The 14270-nt window shown below is 41.3% G+C and overlaps 1 protein-coding gene across 1 annotated transcript; it reads right to left on the bottom strand.

Annotated features, from left to right (window-relative positions):
* Positions 1–1417: 1417 nt before the first annotated feature.
* On the bottom strand, positions 1418–12568 carry draxina (dorsal inhibitory axon guidance protein a). The gene is made up of 7 exons (XM_079579141.1): positions 12427–12568; positions 4371–4838; positions 3978–4174; positions 2390–2507; positions 2192–2278; positions 1936–2025; positions 1418–1790 (listed from the first exon to the last, which is right to left on the bottom strand). Exons 2-7 carry the CDS (start codon positions 4810–4812, stop codon positions 1678–1680), a joined length of 1047 nt encoding a protein of 348 aa, XP_079435267.1. The 5' UTR covers positions 4813–4838; positions 12427–12568; the 3' UTR covers positions 1418–1677.
* Positions 12569–14270: the final 1702 nt, after the last annotated feature.

Here is a 14270-nt window from a genome sequence, read left to right as displayed (position 1 = left end):
AAACAACCACCACGTGCAAATGTGGCTTAGCAGCAGAGTCCTTTACCCATCTTTTACACACGCACGCAGCATTCTGTCTTTTACATATTAGATATGGGGACCGAAAACTGTAATACAGGTCATTTCAAATGGTAAATTAAGCAACACAATATGCAATATGCCCACAAATGTCTATATTTAGCACCTTTCTTGATAAATGACCCCCACTGGGTGCTCTGAGTGTCTGAGTGAGCTGCGTTGCTTATGTTTCCTGTCATTTATGTTTACCATCTCTTTTTATATTGTCTGTACATTACATCCTACCTGGGTCACATGATTAGATTCCCATGGCAACACAAAGAAAAAAAAACATTGCCTTATGAATTGAGCTGTTGAAGCCTTTTCAAGTTGATCCTGACAGTTTAGTCAAAATATACTTGCCTCTGTGTGCCAAGACTGGAGGTTTATGCTAATATTATGCATAAATTTAGCGTGATAACGAAATATTTTCACATCTGTTATCACTTCTTCCCGAGATAATTGTCACCTCTGCCACAGTGTGAGTGCACTTTTCGAAATGTTCCCAATGTAGAGGGATGTTTTCATGTCTTTGCTTATAGGTTTAGGATTGGGTTGGTCAACACAATGTTGTTCAACTTGTGACCTGAAAAGATTGTAAGCGTTCCCTTTTTTTATCAGACAGATTGTTATGCCTTTCACATGCCCACAAAATCTAGTGGTCTAACAAACGTTCAGGATAGACTGAAATGTACATGTAGACTACCCATTAAAGGTGCACTATGTAACTTTTTAGGTGAAAAAAAAGCTCTTTTGCTTTCCCTCATAGTGGCGTCTATGATGCTCCAGAATCAATTGTTTTGGGGTTTCTGGCCAGTTTCTGGTACGAACTGATAAACAATTGATCCTGTAGTGTCATAAAAGCCACTGTGAGGGAAAGCAAAGGTGCCATGCTGCACCCATAACGCCACAAGGTCACTAAAAGGTCAAATATGCACTAATATCAAGGTTTTTTTTCCACATAAAAAGTTGCATGACGCACCTTTAAATATGCATCTTATGAGCCACGGGGCATTGAAAGTTGACATTGACAGTTACATCTCAGAAGATTGAAACGTATAAAAAAGTCAAATAATTCTTTAATAGTGAAAGCAAAAAAGTAGAAATGCAACTTTTACACACCAACAAAATGATATAATAAATAGAATGTACAAATGTTTTAAAAGGTAAAGTCAACAAGCATCTTTTTAGGTCGCACTAACATTCAGTACAGTTACAAGTACCTTTGTCTCAATAAAAAAATGTTGGACTCTAATTGGATACACAGTACACAGAAATGTTCTAAAAAATAATAAATCAAGCAATCAAAGTTACCACTCCAGCAGATGAAGCACACATCTTTTTTTCACATAAACAGCTTATTTATATAAAAAGCTAACAGTGCATTCAAGTAACAAAACAAAACAAAAAACTCTATGGACATGACAGCAGTCAAGATGCATGGAGAACTTGGCAGAATATTCACATTTAATTGTTCTTAAATTTGGACAAAGTGGCTTTGCATCCAAGATTTTAAACCCAGATCAAGAGTCAGTTTTTGGGTGATGATTTTGGGTCCTGCTTGTCTTGTAATGTCTCCACCTCCTCTTTCTCCACCTTCTTCGTTTTCGTTGCCATTGCTCAGATAGTGATGAAGCCTCCCTGGTCACTGTTGACTGTTTCAGGGACCACACAGCGCCCCCTTCGCCTGGTCACGCGCCTTTTCCGGTGGAACTTGGCATAGCAGCGCAGCCCTGGGGGGAAAGAAGGTAAACTTTTGATGTATATTTTCAGTTTCACTTGAAAAAGCTAAGATTAATCATGCAGACTACAGACTATATAAATCATGACTGTGGTCAACTATTGACCACATAATATTGGTATTGGGGTCTGGCTGACCTTCCTCACACATGCAGTCGTCGTAGCATTTGTTGTTGAGGCCTCGGTTGTGTGCTTTGCACTCGTATTGCCTCAGGTCACAACAAGAACCTTGATAGGAACAAGCACAAAACACAAAATAATGTCACTTGAAAATTGCGCTTTTCCCATTCACCTGACAGTATTCAACACTTGCCCATTCGGTCAACCAATATGAGAAATAGTCCATAAAAGCAACAACATAAATAAAATAATTAAAGCATAATAAAATACTGACCTGGAAGACAGTCCAAGTGATGGTCACACGGCTCAACCAAATCAGTTGTAACGTTTCCATTACTGAGATTTTTACTCCTTCTCTTGTCTGCAGCAGGAAACAAAAATCAGTGGATTTGTGTGTGAAATTTAAAATGCAAAACATTTCCACCATGATTTTTGTGTGTGTGTTTTGTTTTGTTTGGTAATGATGTTAAACCTTTTCTGTTTGTGGAGGGCCATGCGTCAGGCTTCATGTCTTCGTAGTCTGTCCAATCAAAGAGAGCCATGTCTAGAGTTGGCATCACGTCTCCCTGGCCCTTGCCTTTTCCAGACCTCTAAGCAAACAAACACACAAAACCCCCAAACTGATATATCATATTGGTTTACAGGGAGCAAATACACTGGGATATGCACAATAAGCTTTAGCTTCTGCCTATTAAAATCTGAATCTGAATACAACAGAACACACATGTAAATATGCAGACATGTAATCTTTATGTAAATGAGCTCCCATGTCGCATGGCTTTGTGTTATCGTCTGTGCTTCAATAATACAGTTGTGAATGGAATCATGTATTAAACATAAATCCTAAATTTGTCATGAATACTTGGTGGGAACCTCAGGTGAGATCAGTCAGATGTTGGCTTTGATGGGCAATAGTAATGCACCATTGATTTGTAAACAAGCCTTGGAGGCAAAGCTTCTTAACTCAAAGGCTTGGACATCATGATGAATACAAATTAATAATAATCTATATATATTAAAAAAAAGCTTTACAGTGATTGACTTCTTCAGTCATAGTTGTGGTAGTATGAGCAAGATGGGTGCAGACTGAGCAATACAGACTACAAGTTAGCCATTAATATTGACAAAGCGAGGCTCTTACAAGTTTCTTAGTAAAATATACACAATGCTGCTTAGTCATTTATCAGAAAGTTACCCCCTTGGTAAAAACAGATCAATAAGTGCTTTCCTCACCAGTAGCAAATGGACCTATAAAGGAATATCAATTACAGAGGATTAATGGCAGGGCTACCTGGTGTTCTTACACTCATTAAACCATCTGCAGACGATCGAACATTAATTAAGAGACCATTGTGCGAGAAAAAAAGAGGGTCATAATTTTTCCGCTGTTGTCCAGTATTAATTGACTGCTCCCAATTGGTTCTCTGTTTTGTAAACTAAACACCAAGCAAACAACCTGCCTGGAATCACGGCGCAATGCTGAGATTTAATAATTAACTAGCAATACAATGGTGAGGATTTTACTTTGAGGAAGAACGTCAGCTGTTAAAAATGGATATATAACTATTTATTTACCAATTTGTAAATTGGTTACTTCATTCTCATTTGAGTCTGACTACAATGTTGCCATATGTGGCTATTGCACACAATGATGTGTTCACCTTTGCTGGCCTAATCACACAGCTCGATTTCTAATAAAGGCTGTACATGTTTGCTGCCAGCAGTTTTATGATACATAGCATATCACATATTAGAAAGCCAATAGACTAAGCCAGATTAAGTATATGTTTCACTACCTGCTCCCTCACAGTATAAGGTTTCATCTGTAGCTTTGTGTGTGTGTGTGCGTGCGTGCGTGCGCGTGTGTGCGCGTGTGTGCACGCGTGCGTGTGCGCGTGTGTGCGCGTGTGTGCGTGTGTGTGCGCGTGTGTGTGTGTGTTTTATGGCAAAGTGAACATCAGAAATGCACTCCTATTTTCTCTTTACTCCCCTCAAACCAGAGTCATGCTGGGACATAACAGACATAGCCTGTAATGAGTACTTTGTTGGGATGGGGTTACCTGGGGTTTGGTGGAGGCTGGGGGCAGCGTTGGTGGATGCTCGTTTGTAACCGTGGTAACCATAGAGGAGCCCGAGCCGAAGACGGACCCGCTGGGGGAGGGTGGTTCACTGGGCAGGGTCAGGGCTAGGAAAGGGGGTTCCTCAAAAGCATCTCCGTCGTGATGGAGAGATCTGAGGTCGAGACCTGGGGAGAAGCCTGTGGACAATCAAATAGGCTATAGTTTTAATCTTGACAATGACAGTCAACTCGAATAATAATTACAAAAGAACACTTTATTAATTTGATGAAGAAAAGAGTAAAAGCTCAGAAAAAGCCACTGTGAATAAAAAGACTTCTTTGTAATCAACAGTGAGAATTGTTACTTATCAATTCTGTAAAGTTGTGAACACACCTTTCCCATGTTTCCCCTTATGTCCTCCATGTCTCCTGTGCTCCATGTGACGTTCCTGTCCATTTAGATGACCTCTACCCTTTTTGGTCCCAAGCAAAATGTTGTGACTCAATCGGCCCCTATCTTTGTCCCGCGCTGGTCCCATTTCCACTCGCACTGGACTCATGCCCTCCAGCCCTGGTCCCTCATCCTCAGGCTGTCTCAAGGGGTGCAGAGAGCGGTGGGACAGTAGTTCAGCCTTCGTGCCCCGGGACCTCTGGCGATCATGCCTTCTGTGCTCACTGCTATAGCCTTGTAGAGCCTGTAGAGGGTGCTGAAGGTTGTTGCTGCCCCCTGCTGAGCTCTGTCTCCTTTTCCCACGTGGCACCCCTTGATCTGCACCATGGGACAGGACCAGGGAAGACAGCAGGATGACCAGGACGACAGTCCAAAGAAGAGTCATGGTCTTAGAACAACGGCGCCTGTGGGCTGAGAAAAAGATAATAGTAACATGCTGCTAATGACAGCTCAATAGGCAGGTATTTAACAGTGATCAGCTGAGAATAGGGCGGGGCAGACCAAGACGCTCTACTTCAAAGGTGTTTACCCACAGGTGAGAGTAGCTGTTATTAGAGGGGAGGAGCCGGGCCAAGCTCAAGTCCAACTTGTGGTCTTTTTCTCTGCTGCGGACTGAGCTGAACCTTAGTTCGCTGACCAAGCCTTTTGGATGAGAGGCGAAACGTTTGAGACTTCAACTACAGAGTAAAGAAGATGACCAAGAAGAACCATCATTGAAAATGATGATAACTGATAACTTTCCCTGTGCTAAAATGGTCAGAAGGAGTGCTCAGGTCCAGAGTTTGTGTTCGGAGCTTTGATGAGAAACCTGTAATTGTCCCACAGTGGGAAAATTGCACACAATGTTGTATACAGCTGCACCACAAATAATGAATGCTGTACTTTTAACTCCCTTCACTCTCTAAAATCTACAATCTGAAAGCCCTTCAGAGCAGTATTTTCCGCTCATCCCATTCTCCCTTGGCCATCTTTCACCTGCACAGACAGGCCCCTCTGCCTCTGGAGTGGGCTATTAGTTCTGGAGCTGGAGGTTTTAAGAAGAGACAAAGAAACAGAGAGGCACCTGTGCAGTTTGTTATAAACGACTCTCCGGTCTCCATTCAGGTACTTTCATTTATGTGAGATTCCATAAGACGCACATCCTTCATCTGGACCTATTCACACACTGCAGAGCCATCCATGGGACTGCATAGAGATATGAAGTCCCTAAATCTCTAGGGACAGGGCTTTACGTTAAGAATAAATCAAACAGCCTGGGACTATCGAAAAAAACAAAGTACAAAACCAGTCAGAAAAATGATGCCACAACAGTCTTTGGTGTGGCATGGATCTTGCTACTCTGGCATACAGTTACAACCAGCCTTGACTCCTCCCCGTGGGAAGTTTTTTGTCTCTGTAAATAATGATATGGATATCTGCGTTATATTGCCCCAGATACACAACTCCATTATAAAGCTGTGGTGGACTTCTCTTTTGTGTTTAAAGACAAACGACCGCAGGGCAAACGGAAAATCAATGGAGGAGTAGTATTGAGCTGCTCCTATTGTGTGTTTCTGCTCATGGGAATGTACATCTGAAAGTGGATTTGTGGCAGTGATATGGCCTGTGCTCTTACAGTAAAAAGCGCACACGCCCTTGGGTTTTTACTGTCGCCTTATTGGGTTGTTTCAGGGAGTAAAGTGTGATGTTGTTTAAGTTATTGGACAAGCAGGCCAAGGGCAGCCCGAGCCCTAGTGAGATTTGAAGTCAACGCCTGTCGCCTGGCCTCTCGGGACCCGGGCAGCTGTGAAGTTTGCAAACATGGGCACAAAGCTGACTGAGGCTGTAAGACCTTATTTCGACAATGTGCCTAACGCATCGAACAGGGAGCGTTGAACAGGATTACGGCTTCACTGCTGAGGGACTGAGATATCAGTTTGAGTGGATTGTGCATGGATAAAAAACAGATTTTGCCGCTGATATCCAAATATTCCAGAACTGTGTTTAACTTGATTATGTTTCACTGTAAAGGTTATTCTCTAAGAAATGAGCAAAACACTTGTAACATAACACAGTTTTATCCAGACAACATCTGCTCACTTGACTGAAACTCGAGATAAATGATCCCAAAGCGCTGGACAATATGAGAACAGTTAAAAGCTAATGTTCTGACTCCACAAACTCAATCCTCCGGCATAAAAGAAGGGACCAGTCGACAGGGGACGGCATGCATCAATCCAATCTGCAGCCGGAGACCTGAAAAGAAGCGAGGAGTGAAAGGGGAAGGAGGCGGGCTGGTTGTCTGAACACAGCAGTGGCCTCCTTTCTGTGCTCGCTCCTCACATGAGCCGCTAACAGGTGGTCCTTTGAGGAGACCCACAACAGCCACTATAATGGAGCACTCGGGGTGGGATTTCTAGGTCGGTATTTGATAAACAACCAGTGCAAACAACAACCTCCTACCATGCAACTGTTTCATATCTGTCAGAAAGGTAGGCCAGAGCCAGAAGAGAGTCTACTGCAGGGGCCACAAGTGTTAATACTCACATAACTAATAAGGCTCCAGCAATGTGTAAAATGTTTTAATGATCAGAGTAAACATTGCCGCAGTAGAAAACTGGGCCACTTGGATCTGAACAGAGAAGAGAAGGTTTCAAAAGAAAGAATGGATTAGTTATAAGAAATGATATGAAACCGAGAACAATCATATTATCTGGGACATCAAGGGAAATTTACACAACAATGGAGAGAAAATAGAGTAAGGAGGGAAGTTATGAACTATCACAAATCATTTCAAGCAAATGTTGCCTTGAGCAATTCTTTGCATCAGTTGTTCAAATCCCTTGTTGAGGCAAGTATGAAAACAATGGGTGTTTTGGAAAAAAGGAGATTCAACATTCAAAGTATATCCAACAATTAACGGAAAAGTGGCAATAAAAGTAGAGGGTTTGTTGTGCATAGCTTTATATGAACCAGCAAAACGATGGAACTATGAACAGCACAAAACTGTGAAGGAGGAATTACCCTTATCTTGCAGTGTTTTAAGTTTGTGCTAACTGTTATATTTGCTTTCTGATCACATTATTGATCCGTCCTGATTAGAGAAGAACTAAACAAAATAAACAAAATAACCAATCAGTACAAAAGAACAAAAAGGAGATTATTTTCCTCAACTTTAGCACTGCATTTAGGCATAAATTCTAAATCATAGTAATTAATATAGCCGAGGGTTGACGAACAAATGTTTGTGTTATAACCGAATGCTTCACTTTCAGACCGTCTGCAGGGAGAGTGCAAGTGAGATGAGTTTGAAATAATAGGTCATCTTGCACTAAACTGCAAAGAGGGGAGACTTTTAGAGGGCATGGTTTCTGTGTGATGAAATGTCCTCTGTGCGCCCTGTGGGTTAGCGGGACTTTGTCAGTGAATGGACTCCAGTTTAGACAGAGTGGGCTAATAGAGCGTTTTTAGCGTCCTGCGTTAAACCACTGTTTGTCTTCATCTTTCAGCTTCACCTGCTGTGTCTCCGAACCCCATCTGCTCCTGCAGTTTCATCTCTCGTAGCAACCAGCGGGGCCATAAGGAAGTCACAAACAAAGGCCCAAAGGAACAGACGGCGACTAAGGGGCCGTCATGTCACACAGAGGAGGCTCCTGTCCACTGAAAGATTAAAGCAGGTACAGTGTGGTCGCCGGTCTGTTGACACGGGGGGATCTGGACAGATTCATCTGACACGGTTTGGGTTCAATGGAATTTACAAATTCATGTCAATGCCACTGTTGTCAAATGAGACAAGAGATCACAAAGATATCTATTTATTTATGGGTTTATTTAATTTAGAAAAATACTGTAATAAACTACAAGGTAGAAAGTTCTCTTTTTCTAACAAAATACACACAAAAGAAAAAAAATAATAATCATTGAGTTATCTAGCAAACCTCGTTGCACAAATTATTTGAATAGGTCTTAGCAAGCGACACTGAAACAGCTTCAATGATTTAGGTTCAAAGAAAACCAGGCAGATTAATTACCAAGTTTAAAGAAAGGCTTTACATCATGTATTTCCAGCTGTGCTAAAGAAGATCATCTTGCGTTAATTTGTACAAATATCTTCAATGTCAATGTTTTAATTCAAGTAAATATTTTTAATTATAGAGCCACAAAAGTCCAGTGACTGGTCGACTAGTAGAAATACACAATCGATCGCCAAATTACTGTTATCGCAATGATAGGTGTGTTTAAGATGAGACAGGCGGGCGGTGCATGCTGCACTAGACACACACAGCCTGATGCTCCTGCAGCGCCTGATCCCGCCTGGCTCATCTTAAACACACCTATTAGGTGACGCATAATCTAAATCCCAAGGAGCTGCAATACATCACAAAGTCACTGAGGTCCTCCATCTGACATTAATCTGAGATTTACACTTGTTCTGCTTACACAGCCTGAAACACAACTGGGTAACTTGAAAATGTGCAAACTTTTACTGATTTTTTTCTTTATAGCCTTGATTTTAAACACACTATATTATTGGCTCATAAAATACTGCAATACTATCATTATCATCATATTCAAGACATTTATTAAATATTGCATTTTTTCCTCATATTGTGCAGCCTAACTGATGGCCCGAGTCATTTATAACTTTCACAAATCCTGATTCTTCATGTGGATCTATAATATACACGTTTCATGCACAGCTTTTTCAGACGGCAGAGCGACTGACCGGGTACTCTCACTCTGCATTAGCAATAGATACAAATGCGCTACTTACATACTACCAGCACACGGCATGTCTTTGTATTTCCCACAAAATCGTGTTTAGAACGTAGGCAGGCCTATGATGGAAAAAGAAATGTACTCTATTACCAGAGAAATAAATTGATTACTCCACCTTTAATATCTGTTACCTGGACTATAAACAGACACAGATTTTATAACAAAGTGCTACAGGTACTTAATATTTATATTTATAGTATACTTTTTTTTTACTTTAATCTGGCTGACATTAAATAAAAAAACAAAAATGCCTGCAGGATCGACTGGACTGAAATAATCATTAGTCGCAGGCCGTTTTCAATACACAACTTGTACGATGACCTCTGACCCCAGCAGCATAGGTCGTCTAACAGTGCTTTGTCTCTAAACAATACAGATGACACATTTACAGCTTTTATTGCATAAAGTGGTAGATGGTAAAGGACCATAAGGGAAGGTCCATCTGTCTGCAAATGGGCCATAGAAAAGACACAGAGGGCTGCTGGTAATTTGGTCCAATAGGTACAGATGTGATGCATGGTTACATCTCGCTGCTCTCATGTTGGTTTTGAGGGAACCAACACGCACACACACATGCACACACATGCACACACACACACACACACACACGCACGCTCTAGTATTCAGCAACAGCGGGTGGGATTCTCCTTCAGACACCCACATAGAGGCGCGTTTCGAAAAAAGCCGTCAGACATAAACAGCGCCAGTGGCAGCGCGAGAGGAGTCCCGCAGAGAGCAGAGAGAATGAGTTAGACAAAAGCAAGGATTTGCAAAAAAAAAAGGGGGTGAGAGTGAGATGTAAGAAGACAAGTGAATACATAAAGTCGTAGACGAGGAAATAAAAGCACAAGTTTATCTCGTTTAAATGGAAAATGTATCTCTCAAGAGTACACAGTAGCATCCCTATTTTTTCTTTTCTTGATTAAGTTTAGTCCTATATTGAGTTTTAGTTTTGTAATGTGCTGCGCCATTTTGCGCTTGTGTTCGGCGAGTCTTTAGTCCTGATCAAGCCTTAGTTTGCTTTGGTTTAGCTCGGTCTTGTTTTCTCCCTGCAATGACTATTAGAAATACAACACAAAAGCCACATGTTATTGAAAAGAAGGTTTCAGCCCCATAACTTTTTCCTGTTGTGGATGCTCATTTGAGTTTTGGCTCGTCAAAAAAGTACTCAGGAAGTATATGCAAGACTATTGTTTTATATGTTAAAGGTGCTCACTTGTTAGCCAATGTTAACAAAGCTTTAGCTGCCTGGACCAGACTGTCAGTGAAGCGTGATGAGTGAACAAAATAAACAGGTTTTTGGGAACAAGCGATTAGTCCTGCAGTAGTGGAGCGATCAAACAGATGTTCAAGCCAAGATTGATTTTTTTTTTAATAAAATTTACCATCCAAACTTAAAACAAACTTCACAACAAAAGTAAATAAGTTCAGATGCCAAGGTGCTCTGCTCCCTGTAGCAAAACGTGTCCACTGCATTTGACCCTTTCCTAACTGGCACAGGGGCAGCCACTGCTCATGATCAGGAGCTCTTGAAGGGTTAATCGATTGTGCATGCTTTTTGATTTCGCATAATACAAGAAGTCCCCAAAGTTGTGGAGAACTACTCTAGACACTTCACCCACCTTGCCTTCAGTGCATCTATCTATCTATCTATCTATCTATCTATCTATCTATCTATCTATCTATCTATCTATCTATCTATCTATCTATCTATCTATCTATCTATCTATCTATCTATCTATCTATCCATCTATCCATCTATCCATCCATCCATCCATCCATCCATCCATCCACCCAGTGTTGTGAGATGTTATATAGAACAATTAGAGACAGGCTGTGGAGAGTGTTCCCCTGACTCAGTTTTGTCTCTCTGTTGAAATAAACAGATTGTGTTTCAACATTTAAAGTCTACGTGGTGTTTGACTCATACACCGTTCACTCAGATGTGGGCCAATAATTGAAATAAAGTGAACACCAAACAACACAGTGCGTCCTCGCATTACCTCGTCTTTCATGTAACAAATAATGAATGTGGCTTGTGTTTTTGCTCGAGGTCGCTCACTCAGGGGGTCCTTCGCTCTGATCATAGCCCACCAACTGACATCCAGTTAATTACCACCACCATCTCACCAAAGCCAAAAAAATATCTCATATTTTTGCTTTACTTTTAAAAATCCGATGATGCCACATGATGACTCCCAACTTTATATCCCCCCCCCTCCCTCCTATTCTAGTCAAGGCTATCTCCTCCTGTCATTTCCCCGGGAACATGATTGGCCATTAGCGTATGCAGCATAACCCAGACTAGTGTGCAGTGGTAACGAGCTGTCAGGGTGGAGTTAATCTCTGCAATCATTTTGGATTCCCTCCACCTTCCCCTCAGCCCTGGAAATGACATCTTTGAGGCAGAACATCAGGAAACAAACGCTGTCATTAAACTGGCCCGAGTCAAGCCTTTATTGTTATGGTACCAGGGCCCACCTCGCCCCAGTAGTTGAGAAATTGAACATTATTAAGGCCGGGCAAAACTCAAAATGCTATTGTTTTTCTCTTAACATTATACATATCACTTGGACACAAAGGCATTTCTTAATCACAGAATATGCTGTTTTATTATTGCACTGATTCAATGTGTCTCAAAATGTGTGTGTGTACAAAATTGTGACTTCAAAGGCCATTTTCAAGATTGTGACACCAACTTTCACCATCTTATACGTTATTCCCCCATTTTTTTGCCTCCACAAGTTCGTACTTAACTGGTTTCAAAGACTAAATAGGATCAACATTGGAGGCCTGACTGATTGGCTATACGTCAACAAAAGACGCTCATAAATTTAAACCTCCATTGTTCAAATTCGTCACCACAAATACAATTTTTACACATTAAAAACAATATAAAATGCAGCACATTTTAATTTACAGAAAAGTTTCAAAGACATTGCCATCTCTTTTTTCCCCCTACTCACCTGCAGTGTCTCGCGTTACTGCAGATTCAAGTGAGAAAGTGCTTTATTACGCGGGAGTGAAGTTGACGCTGTACTTACGCGGAGATGGGACGTTTACGCGCGTGCGGGGGGACGCGAACTGAACAAGCTGAACATGTGAACCACGGCGGAGTTGCGCGTGTGGGGCACATAAAACCTACTTAAAGCGCTCCTGGGTGAGTTGCTGAATCCCAACCGACAACACGGATATGATCAAGTTCGGGTGAAAGGTAACGACACAAATGAACGCGTCTTACCCGGGTTACTTTGCGGTGCGTCCTTTGCAATGGACTTCCTTCATGTGAGAGCAGGACTGGTCAAACTCGGCTGCTACGCTCCGTTCTCTCCCGGACGAGATGTGTTGGGAGCATCAGTCAGAGAGAGCGAGGAGGAGGAGGAGGAGAGGGAGGAGAGGGAGGAGAGGCAGTGCCACCGGTGCGCCTGCTCCTCTGCGCATCCACGTACACGCAGGTCCCTCAATAGCAGCCCAATTATGTGGACCACTAGACTTGTCCCAACCAGTTTGACAGGTTATTTACAAGCTGTTATTCACATCAGAATTGTGAGGTTCAAATGTGGTACAGGTAAAACAATTAGCCCTCAGTTTGATCAGATGATTGGATCTGCATTTTTATATGTAACAGTGTTTATATAACCATTTTTATACCCTTTTGTGTTTGGAGATGGACAAACATCTACTGCTGTTGTGAATAATATTGACTACTATTTTGCAGTAACCAAGCTCGCCACCGCTATAGTGAGAAAGACCACTGAATAGTGTAGTCTGCTGCAAAAGACCTGCAGAACTGCATTTTTCATGGGCTGTTCATTCTCCGTATACTGCAGAGCTCCAGTAAGGCAACCTTAGCTCATGTGGCTCGTGGCTGTTTAAACTGTGAAATATATTGAGTCTGTGATTGTGGCGATTACCTCTGGGAGTTGTTTGACATTTAGACGTATTTTATTTGGCTCTTTGTTTTTGTGGAACATGCACTAGATGTGGCGACCTTATAGAGCGTTGGTTTCAAGAAGGACAATGCTGACAAGCCACTAACACTGTTGTGGAACACAGTGGGTGTGAGTCTGCTGTTTGGAGATAATGGGTTTTCTCAATGTATTAGCTTTATATACAAAAGCATTACAGGGTTAAAACCTTGTCATATACAAACCATAAACAACCACTAACTGTGCATTCATCAGTTAATGTATCAAGCCTGTAAGATACAAGAAATTACAGTCATGCCCTAGGGTGTGTGGAAATGGGTCCAATGAATGTCCATGTCTCTTGGGGATTTGTGGTCTGATAGATGAAGCAGCCTTTTTTTTTTTTTTGCCTTTTCAAGTTCACATCTTGCTTTAACTGTAATGTAATAAAGACTCCGAAGCATAACATCCCAAATAACATGACTGTCTGACATGTCTAGGTCTAAGGAGCATTGTAAAATGGTTGGTTTATCTGTCCCTTGTCCACCTGGTAGATACATGGGCTATATCAGCCTGAGGAAGTGCTTATGCCGAAACGTGTTAGCCAAACAAACATCTATGTGAGTCTTTCTGTCTCGTTAGTCGTTTATGAAACACAGTGACACATTTCATCCCAAAACAATTTCTCTACTGTGTTCATCCTGGGTGTGAAACTAAACTGCTGAAAATGATTTTCCAAAAATTCAAATGAAGCAGTTTCTGTGTATCATCAAGTGTAATTTATTTATTTATTTAATTGAGTCATATGATGCAAATTACATTTTACAATGGGTTAGCTGTACATACCTCTACAATGTATAAAACATTATCTCAGCTAGGTCATTATTGTTATTCTTGTTTCATTTATGAAAGAAGAAGTAAGGAAGTTTTATAGAGTACTACTTTACTTTACTGTATTTGTTTATTTGAAGAGGGCAGTGCACATTAATGAACACTCAGTACAGTTACTTTGTGTAAATGTGCCAGGCTACTTTCCATCCATCGTCCTCGTACCGTAGTAAGTGATTTTTTTTTTTAAATGCGTAAAATGATCAGACTTTTGAAATTCTCATTTCTTCAAGAACCCCAATAGATAATTGGCCTCAAAGTGTGGCGTTCATAACTCCAGTGAGTTGCT

The sequence above is a fragment of the Gobius niger genome (assembly GCF_951799975.1).
Source record: "Gobius niger genome assembly, chromosome: 20".
NCBI lineage: Eukaryota > Metazoa > Chordata > Actinopteri > Gobiiformes > Gobiidae > Gobius > Gobius niger.
Note: the sequence above shows the minus strand (reverse complement) of the source record. Positions and strands in the feature narration are given on the sequence as shown.